At 37.0% G+C, this 21,187-nt stretch overlaps 1 protein-coding gene across 1 annotated transcript in view; it reads right to left on the bottom strand.

Annotated features, from left to right (window-relative positions):
• Nucleotides 1–716: 716 nt before the first annotated feature.
• The window catches only part of LOC139948327 (complement C2-like), a 36,523-nt gene continuing 16,052 nt past the window's right edge, over nt 717–21,187 (bottom strand). The window contains exons 13-17 of the mRNA XM_071946458.1: nt 19,609–19,830; nt 17,762–17,895; nt 5,875–5,977; nt 2,930–3,121; nt 717–2,522 (exon numbers count right to left, since the gene is read on the bottom strand). Of these exons, the coding sequence (XP_071802559.1) occupies nt 2,041–2,522; nt 2,930–3,121; nt 5,875–5,977; nt 17,762–17,895; nt 19,609–19,830 (1,133 nt within the window). The 3' untranslated portion in view covers nt 717–2,040. The remainder of the gene's footprint in view (nt 2,523–2,929; nt 3,122–5,874; nt 5,978–17,761; nt 17,896–19,608; nt 19,831–21,187) is intronic.

Raw genomic sequence — 21,187 nt, 5'->3', positions numbered from 1 at the left:
GTCCCTATTTTGTCAGTGTAAAACTTTAATAAAAAGTTCGCACTAAACGTTGATCTTTTGTCAAATTTATTTCATCATTTTCAAATTTTTCTGCAAAAGTGTGAAGTTTATGCCTACTACTACTATTACTACTAATTATACTTAGTACTGTACTGTACTAAAGGAATACTGTACTAAGGGAATAAAAGAGTAGTGACTCGTTCTTAAACTGCTGTTTAAAAACCTTGCAGGGTTGTGGCCGAATGGCCCTTGCCTTTGGCTCGGGCCTTTATCACACGGCAATGACCATGCCGATTTAAACGGCCGTTTAAGAACTCGTTGCTACCTTTTTTCCCGTTAGTACAGTACAGCCCCTCTTTATTTTTGTTCCAAATGTTTGAACCTTTTCACACTTAGGTTGAAGAAACTTACAACTTTGAATTAATTTGATGAAACTGTTGCAGTACTTGTTGACAGCAAAGGATTGGGCCTTTATGGCACAGCCACGACCCTGCCAGTTTTAAACCGCAGTTTAAGAACTCGTCACTATCCTTTTATTCCCTTAGTTGTGCATAATTTAAACACTGTTTAAAAACAAAAAAAAATGTTATCAAACTATTTGCTTTCAGAATGTTGTGGATGACACTCAAAGTATGGAACTAGATGAACCACTTCACAAAGATGTTAAGAAATGTAAACGCAATCTGTGAGTCTGTGACCTCACTCACCCAACTTTGGAAAAGGTACATGATCATTAGATGTAAAAATAGCCAAACAATAAAAATTAATTTTGTATGTACATAAAATAGACAAAACTGTTTTATGAAATGTTTATTTACAGAGCTACAATGTTGTTACAAAAACCTATGGATAGTGGTTGTGCCCAAACTCTTATATCAATATACATGTGTACATTGATAGTAAACTTCAATTCTGATTAAATACATGTTCATCTGGATTACAGATTGTCATGAACTTCGAGTATTAATTTTGGTTTTACCCATACACCGATGTGTGTTAGCACTGTATACTCAGTATTTTCCTGAGTCCTGTGACAAAATATTACAGGCATATTACTCGGGTGGGATTCGAACCCATGACCCTTACAATTTTTAGAGTAGTGTCTCACCAACGAGACTACCGTGATAGCCCGGTAGCTAGAGGCAGTTCCAATCAGCGGGTACTGCAACGATATATCACCTGACTCTGGGAAGTACTGAGTATACAGTGCTAATTCACACGGAGGTGTATGGGTAAAAACCCAAATAAATATTCTTTATCCCAGATGCGAATCTAACACCTATTAAATACCTTTGCAGTACCCACTGCCAAAACATAGCATTGGAACTGCCTCTAGCTACCAGGTTGGTAAGACACTGCTCTGGAATTGCAAGGGTCGTGGGTTTGAATTCCGAGCGAGTAATATGCCTGTGTTATACTTTTTCACAGGACTCAGGAAAGTACTGAGTATACAGTGCTAACACACATGTATGGGTAAAAACCAAAATAAAATTAATATTCTTCATCCCTGATGCAAATTTAACATTTATGAATTGCACAAATCAAGAAATTGTGATTCAGCAACTAGACGACAATTATTTTTTCTAGACATTGTTAAATCAGCAGTTAGCTGGGGATTTGAACCCATAACCTTGTAATTGCAAGTCCTGTAGTCTAACAACTTGACCACTGTCATAGAGGGCCTTGGACTCATAATCCACACAACTTTAAAACAAATGATTTCATTTAACAGACTGATCCATTAAGCTCCACCACTGTGTTTTGACCTGGTACATTTACAGACATTTATAAAACGTCATAGGAATTAATAATCTGTCGTTGTAATTTTGACATAGCTCGAAGGGTGATGTTTACATACAATTAAACTATGAACAACTTGTTTCAGAAATTCACATTTTGATTGATAGAGTACTGGTATTGTATCAAAATGTCAGCTTCTCCCGTCTCATGTGGTGTTACCCCATTCATGAAAGTGCAATAATGAAGCAGTAATACCTCAAGTGAATGGGGATTGGGAGGGGGTAATGTGTATGTTCAAGTTCAGTTGTTTATATCAAATGAAATGGAATTTCCAACATGTTGGTGGATCCAGTTAATGTATTTGGAAAGCTTTGTGTAAAATCCATATCTGCCTTCCTGTCCACATCCTTCACCCCAGCTGACAATACCTATTTGTACCCATCGTTTAGTCCCATCACTCAATAATAGTTCCCTCACGACTGGTCCCCCAGAGTCCCCTTCGCATGCATCCTGGCCACCCGCTGAATAGCCAGCACAAAATGATACATTTTCTTTGAAATCCAATTCACTACTACAAAGGTAAGCTTTATCTCTCAAACTTCTTTTACATTCTTCATTGGTGACTACAGGAATTTGAAGTTGTTGGAGGCGATTTGTGGAAGTTTCGTCATGGCTGTAGTCACACTTGTTAGAGTCTTTTATAAGAGATATGTCATATGGTTCTGTCACACCCCAGCCTGTCACATATGGAGCTTCACCACGCGGTGTGTATAGGGATTCCTCTAACAAAAGAAGAAAAACAACAGCAAACATACCAATTTTATGCAACTAAACATTCAAATAACAAAACTAAATTTTCTTTAATTCTTATTTTGGTGGAAATGCTTTTATTTTGAAAATTAGGGAAAGTATTTTTTGATCAATAAATTGCTTTATAATGCATCTCAACTAACCATTAAGGTTTTAGTTAATCATGCTGCCTTCATCTTGGTCATGTTCCTCATATCGAATAACAATAACGAATGTTAATAAATGCAAATAGGATCAGGCTATTTTGTTCTTCTAGCCTCAGTTTGGTAATCTTTGTATCAATGGGAGCAATTCAAGATGGCTGCACCGTGATAAAGGTCTATTGGACAGACTGTGCTGAGGGTTTGAATCTCATGCGATAAAAGGTTATTGAGCTTACCTGTCGTATCTGCTTGTGGCACACAGATAGTCCTTACTTTTGGGCCGAGTGTAGAATTACCACTCAATCTCAGAAGCGCTATATCATTAGCTAAAGAACTTGGTTGGAAATTTTCATGCACTTTATAAGAGTCTTCACCATCAACTTCATATGCTGGGTTATCAGCTCGGATTGAACTCCTGTCATTGACACCTAAGCAAAGAAATCATCATTTAAGTAACCAGCAGTAAAACCTGGTGGACTAAAGTGTTTCTCATTGCTTCACTGCATACAAAACACTTGTAGGATACTGTGCAGTTCAAGAGAACCATGCAGTCACAGTGATACAGAGCAATTCAAATAAAGAACCATGCAGTCACAGTGATACAGAGCAATTCACATAGAGAAACATGCAGTCACAGTGATACAGAGCAATTCAAATACAGAACCATGCAGTCACAGTGATAAAGAGCAATTCAAATACAGAACCCTGCATTCACAGTGATACAGAGCAATTCCATGCAGTCACAGTGATACAAAGCAATTCAAATACAGAACCCTGCAGTCACAGTGGTACAAAGCAATTCAAGTAAAGAACCCTGCAGTCACAGTGATACAGAGCAATTAAAAAAAAAAGAACCATGCAGTCACAGTGATACAGAGCAATTCAAATACATAACCCTGCAGTCACAGTGATACAGAGCAATTCAAGTAGAGAACCCTGCAGTCACACTGATACAGAGCAATTCAAATAGAGAACCCTGCAGTCACAGTGATACAGAGCAATTCAAATACAGAACCCTGCAGTCACAGTGATACAGAGCAATTCAAATACAGAACCCTGCAGTTACAGTGATACAAAGCAATTCAAATACAGAACCCTGCAGTCACAGTGATACAGAGCAATTCAAATAGAGAACCCTGCAGTCAGAGTGATACAGAGCAATTCAAATAGAGAACCCTGCAGTCACAGTGATACAGAGCAGTTCAAATAGAGAACCATGCAGTCACAGTGATACAGAGCAATTCAAATAGAGAACCCTGCAGTCACAGTGATACAGAGCAATTCAAATACATAACCCTGCAGTCACAGTGGTACAGAGCAATTCAAATAGAGAACCCTGCAGTCACAGTGATACAGAGCAATTCAAATAGAGAACCATGCAGTCACAGTGATACAGAGCAGTTCAAATAGAGAACCTTGCAGTCACAGTGATACAGAGCAATTCAAATAGAGAAACATGCAGTCACCGTGATACAGAGCAGTTCAAATAGAGAACCTTGCAGTCACACTGATACAAAGCAATTCAAATAGAGAACCCTGCAGTCACAGTGATACAGAGCAATTCAAATACAGAACCCTGCAGTCACAGTGATACAGAGCAATTCAAATACAGAACCCTGCAGTCACAGTGATACAGAGCAATTCAAATAGAGAACCCTCTATTCACAGTGATACAGAGCAGTTCAAATAGAGAACCATGCAGTCACAGTGATACAAAGCAATTCAAATACAGAACCCTGCAGTCACAGTGATACAAAGCAATTCAAATAGAGAACCCTGCAGTCACAGTGATACAGAGCAATTCAAGTACAGAACCCTGCAGTCACAGTGATACCGAGCAATTCAAATACAGAACCCTGCAGTCACAGTGATACAAAGCAATTCAAATACAGAACCATGCAGTCACAGTGATACAGAGCAATTCAAGTACAGAACCCTGCAGTCACAGTGATACCGAGCAATTCAAATACAGAACCCTGCAGTCACAGTGATACAAAGCAATTCAAATACAGAACCCTGCATTCACAGTGATACAGAGCAATTCAAATAGAGAACCCTGCAGTCACAGTGATACAGAGCAATTCAAATAGAGAACCCTGCAGTCACAGTGAGCAGTTCAAATAGAGAACCATGCAGTCACAGTGATACAGAGCAGTTCAAATACAGAACCCTGCAGTCACAGTGATACAGAGCAATTCAAATGGAGAAACATGCAGTCACAGTGATACAGAGCAATTCAAATACAGAACCATGCAGTCACAGTCACACAGAGCAATTCAAATACAGGACCCTGCAGTCTCAGTGATACAGAGCAATTCAAATAGAGAACCCTGCAGTCACAGTGATACAGAGCAATTCAAATAGAGAACCATGCAGTCACAGTGATACAGAGCAATTCAAATACAGAACCCTGCAGTCACAGTGATACAGAGCAAATCAAATAGAGAACCATGCAGTCACAGTGATACAGAGCAATTCAAATACAGAACCCTGCAGTCACAGTGATACAGAGCAATTCAAATAGAGAACCCTGCAGTCACAGTGATACAGAGCAATTCAAATACAGGACCTTGCAGTCACAGTGATACAGAGCAATTCAAATAGAGAACCCTGCAGTCACAGTGGTACAGAGCAATTCAAATACAGGACCCTGCAGTCACAGTGATACAGAGCAATTCAAATACAGAACCCTGCAATCACAGTGGTACAGAGCAATTCAAATAGAGAACCCTGCAGTCACAGTGATACAGAGCAGTTCAAAATAGAGAACCATGCAGTCACAGTGATACAGAGCAATTTAAATACAGAACCCTGCAGTCACAGTGATACAGAGCAATTAAAATACAGAACCCTGCAGTCACAGTGATACAGAGCAATTCCAAAGAGAACTCTGCAAATCATTTTAAACAGACCTGCAAATCATTTCATGTGGTCTGCATATACAGTATGTTAAACCTTGTGGGTGCATGTGTGAGCCAACGAACGTGTTATGCAAAACAGTTTAAACTAGCTGCTTTGTCCATTGTTATCATTATTTTAGTGGCCCTTGATATTAGAGGAAAACACACAGTCAGTTCAAATAACAAATTAAGACTGTTATTAGGATTTAAATTGATAAGCCTTTGAAAATATCCCCATGGGGTCAAAATTGACCAGTACAGCCAATGGTCTTTTTATCTACCTGTATACACCCTTATGATATCCCAAGGCTTGCCTTCCAGGCAATGAGCTGCAGTAAGAACCCAATTTGGAGCAATGATGGTGCCACCACAGAAGAATGTTTTCTGCAATATAAAAACAAATATAAACTAGACATAATTGCATTTGTGCACAAATGCAGAGCTGTTTCGTTAAGAAAATTTTCATTTTTTTTGTCCACTTAATTTGAAGTTATCTTAGCATCAAAGTAGTTATGACCAATCCAGCCTATTTAAAACAATATTTTGGATTATACCATGTTCAGATAGCATTTTATTTTAGGTATAAAAATGAAAAAAATCATAAAAAATAATGTGATGACGTCATCATGACGTCATTTCGCTTTTTACAAGAACTTGTCAATATCCAACAACCTACCAAGTTTCAACATGATCGCATAATTACTTAGGAAATTATATTAGTTAAAAAAGTGCACCTTTAAGGCCGCGTCACGTGATCCCCGATGACGTCATTGATCTGAAACTTCACACATATAATGGCTGCCTGACAGTTAACGTGTGTGTAAAATTTGAAGTGATTACAAAAAACTTCACCACACACATCTTCAAAAAGTCCATTTTGACAAGTTTTCAACCTGCCGCTAGAGGGCGCTGTTGCATTTTGTGACGTCATCAATATTTTTTTGAACTGCCCACCCTTGCTAGACACTTAAGTCCTGGAAAGCAACTTCATAACTTTTACCACTTTTGAGTTACAGGGCACTTCCGTTTTTTGCCCGTTTCAACCGGAAGTAGAGGTCATGTGAGGTCACGCACACAAAACAAAATGAAGACCTAGTTTATCCCTACCACATCCCGCAAACAGAAACCTACGGTCTCGTTTGGCTGATGTGATATAGATTTTCAAACATTTAACATAAAACACCTTTAAGATGACGTCACGTGACCAGTGATGACGTCATCATGACATCCTTGCCTTAGGATCATTATTGCACCATAACCTTCAATCCCTGAAAGTTTCATTGCAATTGCTCTTTGGGAACTATGCAAAAAATTGCGAGTACTGAAACAGACAAATAAAATAAAACAATAACTAGAGCTAAATTGCATTTGTGCACAAATGCAGAGCTGTTTCGTCAACAAAAAATTCAAATTTCTCAACTGAGTTTTAAATTTGTTGGGTATTCAAAGCAATTTGCCCAATGTGGCATAAATAAAATAAAAAAAATTTGGATTAAACCATATTCAGATAGCAATTTATGTGTTAAAGGTGCAAAAATTGAAAAAATCATAAAAAATCATGTGTTGACGTCATCATAACGTCATTTCACATTTCACAAGAACTTTTCAATATCCAACAATCTACCAAGTTTCAACATGATCGCATAATTACTTAGGGAGTTATATTAGTTCAAAAAAGTGCACCTTTGAGGCCAAGTCACGTGACCCCCGATGACGTCATAAATCTGAAACTTCACACATATGATGGCTGCCTGACCGTAAACATGTGTGTAAAATTTGAAGTGATTACAAAAAACTTCACCACAGACATCTTCAAAAAGTCCATTTTGAAGAGTTTTCAACCTGCCGCTAGAGGGCGCTGTTGCAATTTGTGACGTCATCAATATTTTTTTTTAACTACCCACCCTTGCTAGACACTTACGCCCGTGAAAAGCAACTCAATAACTTTTACCACTTTTGAGTTACAGGGCACTTCCGTTTTTGGCCCATTACGACCGGAAGTAGAGGTCATGTGAGGTCACGCACACAAAACAAAATGAAGACCTATACTATCCCTACCCAATCCCGCAAACAAAAACCTACAGTCTTTTTTGGCTGATTTGATATAGATTTTCAAACATTTAACAAAAAACACCTTTAAGATGACGTCACATGACCGCTGATGACGTCATCATGACATCTTTGCTTTATGATCATCATTGTATCATTACCTTCCATCCCTGAAAGTTTCATTGCAATTGCTCTTTAGGAACTATGCAAAAAATTGCGAGTACTGAAACAGACAAATAAAAAAAAAATAATACAAAAAACTTTAACAACTAAAGAGCTAAATTGCATTTGTGCACAAATGCAAAGCTGTTTCGTTACGAACATTTTCAAATTTTTCCCACTTAATTTGAAGTTATCTTTGCATCAAAGTAGTTATGACCAATCCAGCCTATTTAAAAAAAATATTTTGGATTATACCATGTTCAGATAGCATTTTATGACTTAAAGGTGCAAAAATGAAAAAAATCATAAAAAATAATGTGATGACGTCATCATGACGTCATTTCATATTTCACAAGAACTTGTCAATATCCAACAACCTACCAAGTTTCAACATGATGGCATAATTACTTAGGGAATTATATTAGTTCAAAAAGGGCACCTTTAAGGCCGCGTCACGTGATCCCCGATGACGTCATTGATCTGAAACTTCACACATATGATGACTGCCTGACAGTTAACGTGTGTGTAAAATTTGAAGTGATTACAAAATACTTCACCACACACATCTTCAAAAAGTCCATTTTGACAAGTTTTCAACCTGCCGCTAGAGGGCGCTGTTGCATTTTGTGACGTCATTGGTATTTTTTTTGAACTGCCCACTCTTGCCAGGCACTAACATCGTTAAAAGCAACTTCATATCTTTTGCCAATTTTGAATTAGAGGGCCACTTCCGGTTTCGACCGGAAGTAGAGGTCATGTGAGGTCACGCACACAAAACAAAATGAAGACCTAATTTATCCCTCCCCAATCCCGCAAACAGAAACCTACGGTCTCTTGTGGCTGATTTGTTATAAATTTTCAAACATTTAACATAAAACACCTTTAAGATGACGTCACGTGACCGGTGATGACGTCATCATGACATCAATGCTTTAGGATCATCATTGCACCATAACCTTCAATCCCTGAAAGTTTCATTGCAATTGCTCTTTAGGAACTATGCAAAAAATTGCGAGTACTGAAACAGACAAATAAAAAAAATAATAAAACTAGAGCTAAATTGCATTTGTGCACAAATGCAGAGCTGTTTCGTCAATAGAAATTTCAAATTTCTCAACTGAGTTTTAAATTTGTTGGGTTATTCAAAGCAATTTGCCCAATGTGGCATAAATAAAATAAATTTTTGGATAATACCATGTTCAGATAGCAATTTTTGTGTTAAAGGTGCAAAAATTGAAAAAAAATCATAAAAAATCATATTATGACGTCATCATAACGTCATTTCAAATTTTACAAGAACTTGTCAATATCCAACAACCTACAAAGTTTCAACATGATCGCATAATTACTTAGGGAGTTATATTAGTTCAAAAAGTGCACGTGACCCCGATGACGTCATTGATCTGAAATTTAACACATATGATGGCTGCCTGACCGTTAACATGTGTGTAAAATTTAAAGTGATTACAAAAAACTTCACCACAGACATCTTCAAAAAGTCCATTTTGAAGCGTTTTCAACCTGCCGCTAGAGGGCGCTGTTGCAATTTGTGACGTCATCGATATTTTTTTTTTAACTGCCCACCCTTGCTATACACTTCCTCCCTTGGAAAGCAACTTCATAACTTTTGCCACTTTTGAGTTACTGGACACTTCCGTTTTTGGCCCGTTTCGACCGGAAGTAGAGGTCATGTGAGGTCACGCACACAAAACAAAATGAAGACCCAATTTATCCCTACCCAATCCCGCAAACAGAAACCTACTGTCTCTTTTGGCTGATTTGATATAGATTTTCAAACATTTAACATAAACTCCTTTTAGATGACGTCACGTGACCGCTGATGACGTCATCATGACATCACTGCTTTAGGATCGTCATTGCACCATAGCCTTCGATCCCTGAAAGTTTCATTGCAATTGCTCTTTAGGAACTATGCAAAAAATTGTGTGTACTGAAACAGACAAATAAAAAAAAAATAATAAAAACAACTTTAACAAAAACAAGAGCTGTTTCGCTGCGCTTCGCTACGAAACAGCTAACTAGAGCTAAATTGCATTTGTGCACAAATGCAGAGCTGTTTCGTCATTAAAATTTTCAAATTTCTCAACAGAGTTTTAAATTTGTTGGTTATTCAAACCAATTTGCCCAATGTGGCAATACATAAATATTTTGGATTATACCATGTTCAGATAGCAATTTATGTGTTAAAGGTGCAAAAATCATAAAAAATCATAAAAAATCTTGTGATGACGTCATCATGACGTCATTTCACATTTCCCAAGAACTTGTCAATATCCAACATCCTATTAAGTTTCAACATGATCGCATAATTACTTAGGGAGTTATATTAGTTCAAAAAGTGCACCTTTAATGCCGCGTCACGTGACCCCCGATGACGTCATTGATCTGAAACTTCACACATATGATGGCTGCCTAACAGTCAACGTGTGTGTAAAATTTGAAGTGATTACAAAAAACTTCACCACACACATCTTCAAAAAGTCCATTTTGACGAGTTTTCAACCTGCCGCTAGAGGGCGCTGTTGCATTTTTTGACGTCATTGGTATTTTTTTTTGAACTGCCCACACTTGCCAGGCACTAACATCGTTAAAAGCAACTTCATATATTTTGCCAATTTTGAATTAGAGGGCCACTTCCGGTTTCGACCGGAAGTAGAGGTCATGTGAGGTCACGCACACGAAACAAAATGAAGACCTAATTTATCCCTCCCCAATCCCGCAAACAGAAACCTACGGTCTCTTGTGGCTGATTTGATAGAGATTTTCAAACATTTAACATAAAACACCTTTAAGATGACGTCACGTGACCGGTGATGACGTCATCATGACATCATTGCTTTAGGATCATCATTGCACCATAACCTTCAATCCCTGAAAGTTTCATTGCAATTGCTCTTTAGGAACTATGCAAAAAATTGCGAGTACTGAAACAGACAAATAAAAAAAATAATAAAACTAGAGCTAAATTGCATTTGTGCACAAATGCAGAGCTGTTTCGTCAATAGAAATTTCAAATTTCTCAACTGAGTTTTAAATTTGTTGGGTATTCAAAGCAATTTGCCCAATGTGGCATAAATAAAATAAATTTTTGGATAATACCATGTTCAGATAGCAATTTATGTGTTAAAGGTGCAAAAATTGAAAAAAAATCATAAAAAATCATATTATGACGTCATCATGACGTCATTTCAAATTTTACAAGAACTTGTCAATATCCAACAACCTACAAAGTTTCAACATGATCGCATAATTACTTAGGGAGTTATATTAGTTCAAAAAGTGCACGTGACCCCCGATGACGTCATTGATCTGAAATTTAACACATATGATGGCTGCCTGACCGTTAACATGTGTGTAAAATTTAAAGTGATTACAAAAAACTTCACCACAGACATCTTCAAAAGGTCCATTTTGAAGCGTTTTCAACCTGCCGCTAGAGGGCGCTGTTGCAATTTGTGACGTCATCGATATTTTTTTTTTAACTGCCCACCCTTGCTATACACTTCCTCCCTTGGAAAGCAACTTCATAACTTTTGCCACTTTTGAGTTACTGGACACTTCCGTTTTTGGCCCGTTTCGACCGGAAGTAGAGGTCATGTGAGGTCACGCACACAAAACAAAATGAAGACCCAATTTATCCCTACCCAATCCCGCAAACAGAAACCTACTGTCTCTTTTGGCTGATTTGATATAGATTTTCAAACATTTAACATAAACTCCTTTTAGATGACGTCACGTGACCGCTGATGACGTCATCATGACATCACTGCTTTAGGATCGTCATTGCACCATAGCCTTCGATCCCTGAAAGTTTCATTGCAATTGCTCTTTAGGAACTATGCAAAAAATTGTGTGTACTGAAACAGACAAATAAAAAAAAAATAATAAAAACAACTTTAACAAAAACAAGAGCTGTTTCGCTGCGCTTCGCTACGAAACAGCTAACTAGAGCTAAATTGCATTTGTGCACAAATGCAGAGCTGTTTCGTCATTAAAATTTTCAAATTTCTCAACAGAGTTTTAAATTTGTTGGTTATTCAAACCAATTTGCCCAATGTGGCAATACATAAATATTTTGGATTATACCATGTTCAGATAGCAATTTATGTGTTAAAGGTGCAAAAATCATAAAAAATCATAAAAAATCTTGTGATGACGTCATCATGACGTCATTTCACATTTCCTAAGAACTTGTCAATATCCAACATCCTATTAAGTTTCAACATGATCGCATAATTACTTAGGGAGTTATATTAGTTCAAAAAGTGCACCTTTAATGCCGCGTCACGTGACCCCCGATGACGTCATTGATCTGAAACTTCACACATATGATGGCTGCCTAACAGTCAACGTGTGTGTAAAATTTGAAGTGATTACAAAAAACTTCACCACACACATCTTCAAAAAGTCCATTTTGAAGAGTTTTCAACCTGCCGCTAGAGGGCGCTGTTGCATTTTTTGACGTCATTGGTATTTTTTTGAACTGCCCACACTTGCCAGGCACTAACATCGTTAAAAGCAACTTCATATCTTTTGCCAATTTTGAATTAGAGGGCCACTTCCGGTTTCGACCGGAAGTAGAGGTCATGTGAGGTCACGCACACGAAACAAAATGAAGACCTAATTTATCCCTCCCCAATCCCGCAAACAGAAACCTACGGTCTCTTGTGGCTGATTTGATAGAGATTTTCAAACATTTAACATAAAACACCTTTAAGGTGACGTCACGTGACCGCTGATGACGTCATCATGACATCCTTGCTTTAGGATCATTATTACACCATAACCTTCAATCCCTGAAAGTTTCATTGCAATTGCTCTTTAGGAACTATGCAAAAAATTGCGAGTACTGAAACAGACAAATAAAAAAAATAATAAACTAGAGCTAAATTGCATTTGTGCACAAATGCAGAGCTGTTTCGTCAATAACATTTTCAAATTTCTCAACTGAGTTTTAAATATGTTGGGTATTCAAAGCAAATTGCCCAATGTGGCATAAATAAAAAACTTATTTGGATTAGACCATGTTCAGATAGCAATTTATGTGTTAAAGGTGCAAAAATTGAAAAAATCATAAAAAATCACGTGATGACGTCATCATGACGTCATTTCAAAATTCACAAGAACTTATCAATATCTAACAACCTACTAAGTTTCAACATGATCGCATTATTACTTCAAGAGTTATATTAGTTCAAATAGTGCACCTTTAAGGCCGCGTCACGTGACCCCCACGACGCCATTGGTCTGAAACTTCACCAATATGATGCCCGCCCGACAGTAAACGTGTGTGTAAAATTTAAAGCGATTACAAAAAACTTCTCCACAGACATCTTCAAAAAGTCCATTTTGACGAGTTTTCAACCTGCCGCTAGAGGGCGCTGTTGCATTTTGTGACGTCATTGGTGTTTTTTTGAACTGCCCACTCTTGCCAGGCACTAACATCGTTAAAAGCAACTTCATATCTTTTGCCAATTTTGAATTAGAGGGCCACTTCCGGTTTCGACCGGAAGTAGAGGTCATGTGAGGTCACGCACACAAAACAAAATGAAGACCTAATTTATCCCTCCCCAATCCCGCAAACAGAAACCTACGGTCTCTTGTGGCTGATTTGATAGAGATTTTCAAACATTTAACATAAAACACCTTTAAGATGACGTCACGTGACCGCTGATGACGTCATCATGACATCCTTGCTTTAGGACCATTATTATACCATAACCTTCAATCCCTGAAAGTTTCATTGCAATTGTTTTTTGGGAACTATGCAAAAAATTGCGAGCACTGAATCAGACAAATACAAAAAAAAAAAAAAAAAAAAAACAATAATAAAAAAAACTTTAACCAAAACAAGAGCTGTTTCGCTGCGCTTCGCTACGAAACAGCTAAAAAACTTTAACAAAAACAAGAGCTGTTTCGCTGCGCTTTGCTACGAAACAGCTAAAAAAACTTTAACAAAAACAAGAGCTGTTTCGCTGCGCTTTGCTACGAAACAGCTAAAAAAACTTTAACAAAAACAAGAGCTGTTTCGCTGCGCTTTGCTACGAAACAGCTAAAAAAACTTTAACAAAAACAAGAGCTGTTTCGCTGCGCTTCGCTACGAAACAGCTAAAAAAAACTTTAACAAAAACAAGAGCTGTTTCGCTGCGCTTCGCTACGAAACAGCTAAAAAAAACTTTAACAAAAACAAGAGCTGTTTCGCTGTGCTTCGCTACGAAACAGCTAAAAAAACTTTAACAAAAACAAGAGCTGTTTCGCTGCGCTTCGCTACGAAACAGCTAAAAAAAACTTTAACAAAAACAAGAGCTGTTTCGCTGCGCTTCGCTACGAAACAGCTAAAAAAAACTTTAACAAAAACAAGAGCTGTTTCGCTGCGCTTCGCTACGAAACAGCTAAAAAAAACTTTAACAAAAACAAGAGCTGTTTCGCTGCGCTTCGCTACGAAACAGCTAAAATAACTTTAACAAAAACAAGAGCTGTTTCGCTGCGCTTCGCTACGAAACAGCTAAAAAAAACTTTAACAAAAACAAGAGCTGTTTCGCTGTGCTTCGCTACGAAACAGCTAAAAAAACTTTAACAAAAACAAGAGCTGTTTCGCTGCGCTTCGCTACGAAACAGCTAAAAAAAACTTTAACAAAAACAAGAGCTGTTTCGCTGCGCTTCGCTACGAAACAGCTAAAAAAAACTTTAACAAAAACAAGAGCTGTTTCGCTGCGCTTCGCTACGAAACAGCTAAAAAAAACTTTAACAAAAACAAGAGCTGTTTCGCTGCGCTTCGCTACGAAACAGCTAAAAAAACTTTAACAAAAACAAGAGCTGTTTCGCTGCGCTTCGCTACGAAACAGCTAAAAAAAACTTTAACAAAAACAAGAGCTGTTTCGCTGCGCTTCGCTACGAAACAGCTAAAAAAAACTTTAACAAAAACAAGAGCTGTTTCGCTGCGCTTCGCTACGAAACAGCTAATAATAAAATAAACTTTAACAAAAACAAGAGCTGTTTCGCTGCGCTTCGCTACGAAACAGCTAATTACTCAGATTGAAACATTTTCACAATTGGCAGTATGCATAATTAGGATTGATACATAAGTAAGCCTACAGGTAACACTGTTCCAGTGTTTTCAAAGCATCTCACATTTTACTGCATATAATTTACAGAGCTCATGGAGGCTCAATTAATCATAAGAACCATTAATATTGTCACATTATGTTCATACCCCATTATGTTGGCTTTGTCACCAGAACTGAACTTCAAAAACCATCTGAAAAAGCTTTAAAAAATTGTGCAACAAGTGTGTTTTTCTTTAATTATATTCTTGCAACTTTGATGACCAAATGAGCCCAAATGTTCACAGATTTGTAAATTTATGCCTTCATGTACAATGTATGTGAGGATAAACCAAATGAGACTACTGGTCTTTGACAATTACCAAACATCTGTCCAGTGCCTTTAACATCAGAAGAAGCTTCCGTCAGCAGTTTTCATAAAGACCACCTCCCCACTCCCCACCCCCTCCCCTTTGCGTGCTAATTGCGCTACAATCAGAGTATTAAAGAAAGATCCCATTTTCCTTTGTGCCAGTAGCTACCGGTGTTATTAGCTGTTTTGTAGCGCAGCACAGCGAAACAGCTCTTATTTTCGTTAAAGTTTTAAAAACAATTTTTTATAATTTGTCTGTCAAAAGACAGGAAGTCATTGAAAGAATGTACAAGTTGTTCTTCGCGGCCTTTTGCATGGTTCCTAAAAAGCAATAAAACTTTCAGTGATGAAAGGCAATAGTGCAATGATCATCACAAAACAAGGATGTCATTATGATGTCATCACCTGGCACGTGATGTCATCTTAAAAAAACACTATTTTAAATATAGGTTTTCCTGGCAAATTTCAGCAAAAAATCATTCAATTTCATTATTAAACATGCATTCAAATTCACACATTTTCCCCTAATCCTCTCAAACTAGGGTTTCTTTTTAGCTCTTAATGCACTGGTTTTCGTGCACACACCATTGCATTTTTCGCGTTCAGATTCGCTTCAGTCATTCTATTTCATTTATAGTAATTCAAGACTACACTTTGACCATTCTTAAGTTGAATTTCTACTACCTATTTACAATTGATGCATTCAAATTAGGACTCACCGAAGCAAAAATGATTTTGCTGCTAGTTTGAGTTTTCTTTTTCATTAATGTGCAACAAATTTCAACTTCTTTGCATTCAAATTAAAGATGAGTTATGGCTTTATGAGTAAACTGGAAATTTAAGCTCCTTTACTAACACATAAGTTGTCCTTTGTAAAGAGGTGTTTCCATGCACTTTACCGTATATTTAAATATTTTTATTTTTTTTAATTTTTTTATAATTGTTCCTTTTGCTTTGTTACCCTTAAAGTTAAAGCCTGTGTCCGATAACTTAGAAATGAGAACCTTTTGCTTTAGCCATGAGATTTTGTTGCACTGGTATTTATGTTGTTTGTTGTCTTTGTTCCGCTAATGTCCGAACATGTCAAATTAGAAGTAAACAAATTATTTTAAGGAAACAAAAAGCTTAAAATAATAAGGGGTCGTTATTAAATTTGAAAACAAATTAATCTCATTGTTATCTTGCTCTGTACCGATCATGGGCAGCCATTTTACATTCAAAACCGTTGGGCTTAAACGTCAAACCAGTGTAGAAATGAGTTTTCCCTGAAAGTATCTGCCTTTATTATAGGCAGCAACGAATGAGTATAAGCACATAACATAGAATTTGAATTTGAAAGCAAACATTTGGTAAATGTTTGCCCATTAATGAAATTGAATGGTTGACCAGCTCTTGCTGCTGGCTTAAACGAAATTGAATGAGTCTTGCGGCCCAATGAAATTGAACGATTTTATTTGACCAGTGAATGCTTAACTGTTGAAATTGAATAACTCTTTTTGACTCTTGAATGCTGATTCAAAGTGCATTCATTTTCAAAAAGAAAGTGAATGAGCCAGGAGTTAAAATGAATGGATTTTTGTTGAAATTGACCAGGAAAACCTATATTTAAAAATTCGTATCAAATCAGCCACAAGAGACCGTAGGTTTCTGTTTGAGGGACTGGGTAGGGATAAAATTAGGTCTTTATTTATTCATGTGCGTGACCTCACATGACCTCTACTTCCGGTCAACACCAGAGGTGCCTTGCAGTTCAAAAGTGGCAAAAGTTATTAACTTGCTTATAATGATGTTAGTGCTGGCAAGGGTGGGCAGTTAAAAAAAATAAAATTGTTGACGTCACAATAGCGCCCTCTACTGGCAGGTTGCAACTCTTTAAAATGGACTTTTTGAAGATGTGTGTGGTGAAGTTTTGTGTAATCACTTCAAAATTTACACACACGTTTACTGCCCCGCAGTTATCATATGTGGGAAGTTTCAGATTAATATGTCATTCGTGGGTCACGTGACGTGACATTAAAGGTGCACTTTTTGAAGTCGTGTAACTCTCGAAGTAAAGATGGGATCGTGTTTAAACTTTGTAGGTTTTTAGATGTTGCCAATTTTTTTTAAATTGTGGAATGCTGTCATGTTGAATCAACACATGATTTGTTATGAATTTATTTCATTTTGGCCCCTTAACTCATGAATTGCAAACTGAACATGGTATAATCAAATTAATTTTTTTAAATAGACTGGATTGGTCAAACTGCTTTAAATACAAGCAAAATTTAAATTCAGTTGAGAAATTTGAAAATTTTATTAACGAAACAGCTACGTATTTGTGCCCAAATGCAATTATGTCTAGTTATTAAGTGCTTAACATGCCATAGTCAGGAAGTTATAATTTGTATCTAGTCTTGTCACTGATGTTGGTTTAATGAACTAAAAGGCCACTTCTTATGGAGAACTTTAAACAACTGTGGCTGGACCTTTCTTGTTATTGTAAGATATCCAGTTTCTGGACTCTAAGTTAGAATGTACCTGACCGAATTCTTCTTTGTAGATGGCAACTTGCCAGGGCCATTGATATAATGGTGCATTATCTCCACCTGATATTCTTCCCTTGGATCGTACTGCGTTTTTTGGACCGCCATTATAACCACATTCAGAATAATCTGTAATTAATCAATATTCAGACAGTTTTAAGGCATTGGACACTATTGGTAATACACAAAATAATTGTTAGCATAAAAATGTACTTGGTAACGAGCAATGGAGAGCTGTTGAAAGTAAATAACCATGTGAGGAATGGCTCCCTCGAAAGTAAAGTAGTTTTTGAGAAATAAATAATTTCTCACTGAAATATTTGAATTGGATCTGAGACCTCGGCTGAGGTCTCGAAATCGAGCATCTGAATCACACAACTTGTGTGACAAGGGTGTTTCTTCCATTATTATCTCGCAACTTCAACGACCAATTGAGTTCAAATTTTCACAGGTTTGTTATTTAAATGCATCTGTTGAGTTGAAAGTGAGAAGACTGGTCTATGACAATTACCAAAGGTGTCCAGTGTCTTTAAGCTATTGGTCAAAAGGCTATAATCACATGTATGTCTACCTGTTCTTCTGTTTAAGAACATAATTGTCTCAACGCGGTGTAATATAAAAGAGTTGGACATTATGTATAGGATAATGCCCGAGGTGCGGGCCATTTGTGAGTATGAGGGCCATTCGTACCCACGAATCGCGCGTTCACCGGGGGCATTAGTGCGACTTAACCCACACCTGTGACGTCATGCTATTGTTAAAATCGCTCCATTATTTTGCACGAATGGCGCGATATTGTTTAATTTTTAAGTCAATTGTTTGCATGTATTATGTAAGCTTTTTCACTCCAGTGAACACCACTGGTGGTGCGTGAACATGGTATATGGACGAAGACCAACATTCAGGAAATACGCTCGTTCCTTCGACAGTATGTGGCATCATTTATCGGGAGCGAAAGTGGCAGCAGAAAAATGATTGTTTTTTGACTCAAAGTAAATTTAGTCAAGTGATAGAAAGTGACTACGACACGGATGATGTTGTAGCCGACTTGCTCGGTCTACAAAAAACCCAAAAGGTTAAGATAAAAGAAGTGACCTACCGTACAAGACTGTAGTTTAAGATTATTTCTGACATAATGTAAAACCTTGCTTAACAAATTTTATAATGATATTGAAATAAGTATCTTTGCAAACTTAATGTTGAGGGAGCTTACTCACTTACCATGTTTGTGTATGATAAATTAAGCAGTTTGAATTAATTTAAGAGAGTAGGCCTACTGGTTAAATTAAATTGATTTATCTGAGAAAAAGCCTGCTTAAATGACTGTTGTACATAAGTTACATTTTTAACATCTCAGCTAAATAATAATTTAACAATGTAGCTGTTCGCTAACTTGTGGAAAGTCTTTACGATCATTTTGTAATACATGCATAGTTCTAACTTGTGGTCTATGGTCTATGGCGTCATTTACTCTTACTTTTCTTTAACTTTGTAATGACAGTTTCACCAGTTTGCACAATGGGTGAATAGTTGTGTACCCATCGCGCCATTCGTGCAAAATAATGGAGCGATTTGACAATAGCATGACGTCACAGGTGTGGGTTAAGAATAATTTAAAATATATATACTCGGCTCTTCTGTTTTGAGTCTTCTGTGTTGAGTCACTTTATTTGGTCTGCCCCTGTTTACCATTTTCATAATGGAAAGTGATTCGCCTCAATAACTTCCCACTACTTGAAATCACTTTAAATTCAATACTAGTTTGGCCATTAAAAAAACCCATTTATTCTGCAGAAGTTCTACGGTGAAATGTGTCAGTTTAGGTGGCACTAGATAACCTACCAAGTTTTTGCTCTGTTATAGTCTGGACTAGCAGATTGAGCTCGTTGTAGTCTGCAATTAGAAACAAGTGTTCACTGAGTGGCTTTGATGCTATGTCTTGTAGCTCGGATATGTCTACTTCATGAGTCACTCCAATGCAGTGGATTTGAACTTCGTAATCTTCTCGAAGTATCATAGCTTGATGTTTAGGAATAGCTTCACTTGCTCCCGTGTTAGTGTGACCTGAAACATCCATAGGAAGTATTAATCAATAGGCCAAAATACCTCATAGTATATTTCAAATGGTTTACAAAGTACCACAAATCTGCTCGCTTAGTTAAAAAGAGACTTCAAAATCTGACAAAGCCGGTCACAATCACATTCATTAACAGTAGTTGCAAGAACTTGAAGCAAAAGAGAATGATGTAAGTTAACAAGTTCTCTGTATGAAATTGTATACCAATAGAGGTTTCTGTTGTTTTCCAATTACCAACAGAATGGCATGAGTAGTGTTCACAAGCACATCCTTCTCTACAAGTCCTGCCAAAATGATGGAAATCAATGACAGTAACTCTTTAACATTTTAAAACAAGTCATACTTTTGTCAAACTTATAAGTGCCCATTATGGTTGTGAATGGTGAGAGCTGTAAACATTTCAAACACTAGGTATTTGTTAACTTAAACATTTTTTTTTCAACTGGAAGACTTAGGTCAAATGGGTATTATCAATAATAAGTTCATAATATATACAGTTTGTGAGTCATCAACAATAAGCTTGATTTTAGGATGAAATCACCACAGCAGTGCCATTAAGTTTGACAGATCTTACTCTGTGTGTAAAAGTTTGAAGAGGTTTTGTGAGATTGGAAATGTGTCTTTATTAGCGGACACCAATACTCAAATTTGACTGATGTTAAAGGGGTTTATTTATGACAAGTGTACTAACCAAGCATAAAGACGACATTGCATGGTCATAAAGATGTTTAAAGCATCCATTTTGCATAATGCGTAAATCAGTAAAGGTATAAAAAAAACTGTATCAGTTCTTTGTGTTGTCAATTGTGGGTCAACCTTAACAGATGCTTTAATATCCAGTTTTGACCAGAAATACAGATCAAAATTGCGTCATCTCTGTGCAAATTAAAAATTGATTGAATGATACGTTGTTCTTGAGATATCAACTTTTGGTTTGAATGGGTAGACAAGTTCATATTGGGCTCATGCATAAAGCATTTATTTAATATTCAAAGTTTGTTTACACCTGATGACATTATGTTTGAACTTTTGGGTACCATGGAAATAACAGATTGATAAGCACCTACTACTTTGGGGAAGGGTCTTAACATTAAAGTATGAGCTTAAAGGCACTGGCATTATTGTTAACTGTCAAAGACCAGTATTCTAACTTGGTGTTTCTCAACATATGCGTAAATTTACAAACCTGTGAAAAGTTTGACTCAATTGGTCGTCAAAGTTGTGAGAGAATAATGGAAGAAACAACACCCTTATCGCACAAGTTGTGTGCTTTCAGATGACTTGAATTTGGGACCTTAGCTGGGGTCTCGAATTCAATTCAAATACTTTAGTGAGAAATTACTT

This window comes from Asterias amurensis, chromosome 15, assembly GCF_032118995.1.
Source record: "Asterias amurensis chromosome 15, ASM3211899v1".
NCBI lineage: Eukaryota > Metazoa > Echinodermata > Asteroidea > Forcipulatida > Asteriidae > Asterias > Asterias amurensis.
Note: the sequence above shows the minus strand (reverse complement) of the source record. Positions and strands in the feature narration are given on the sequence as shown.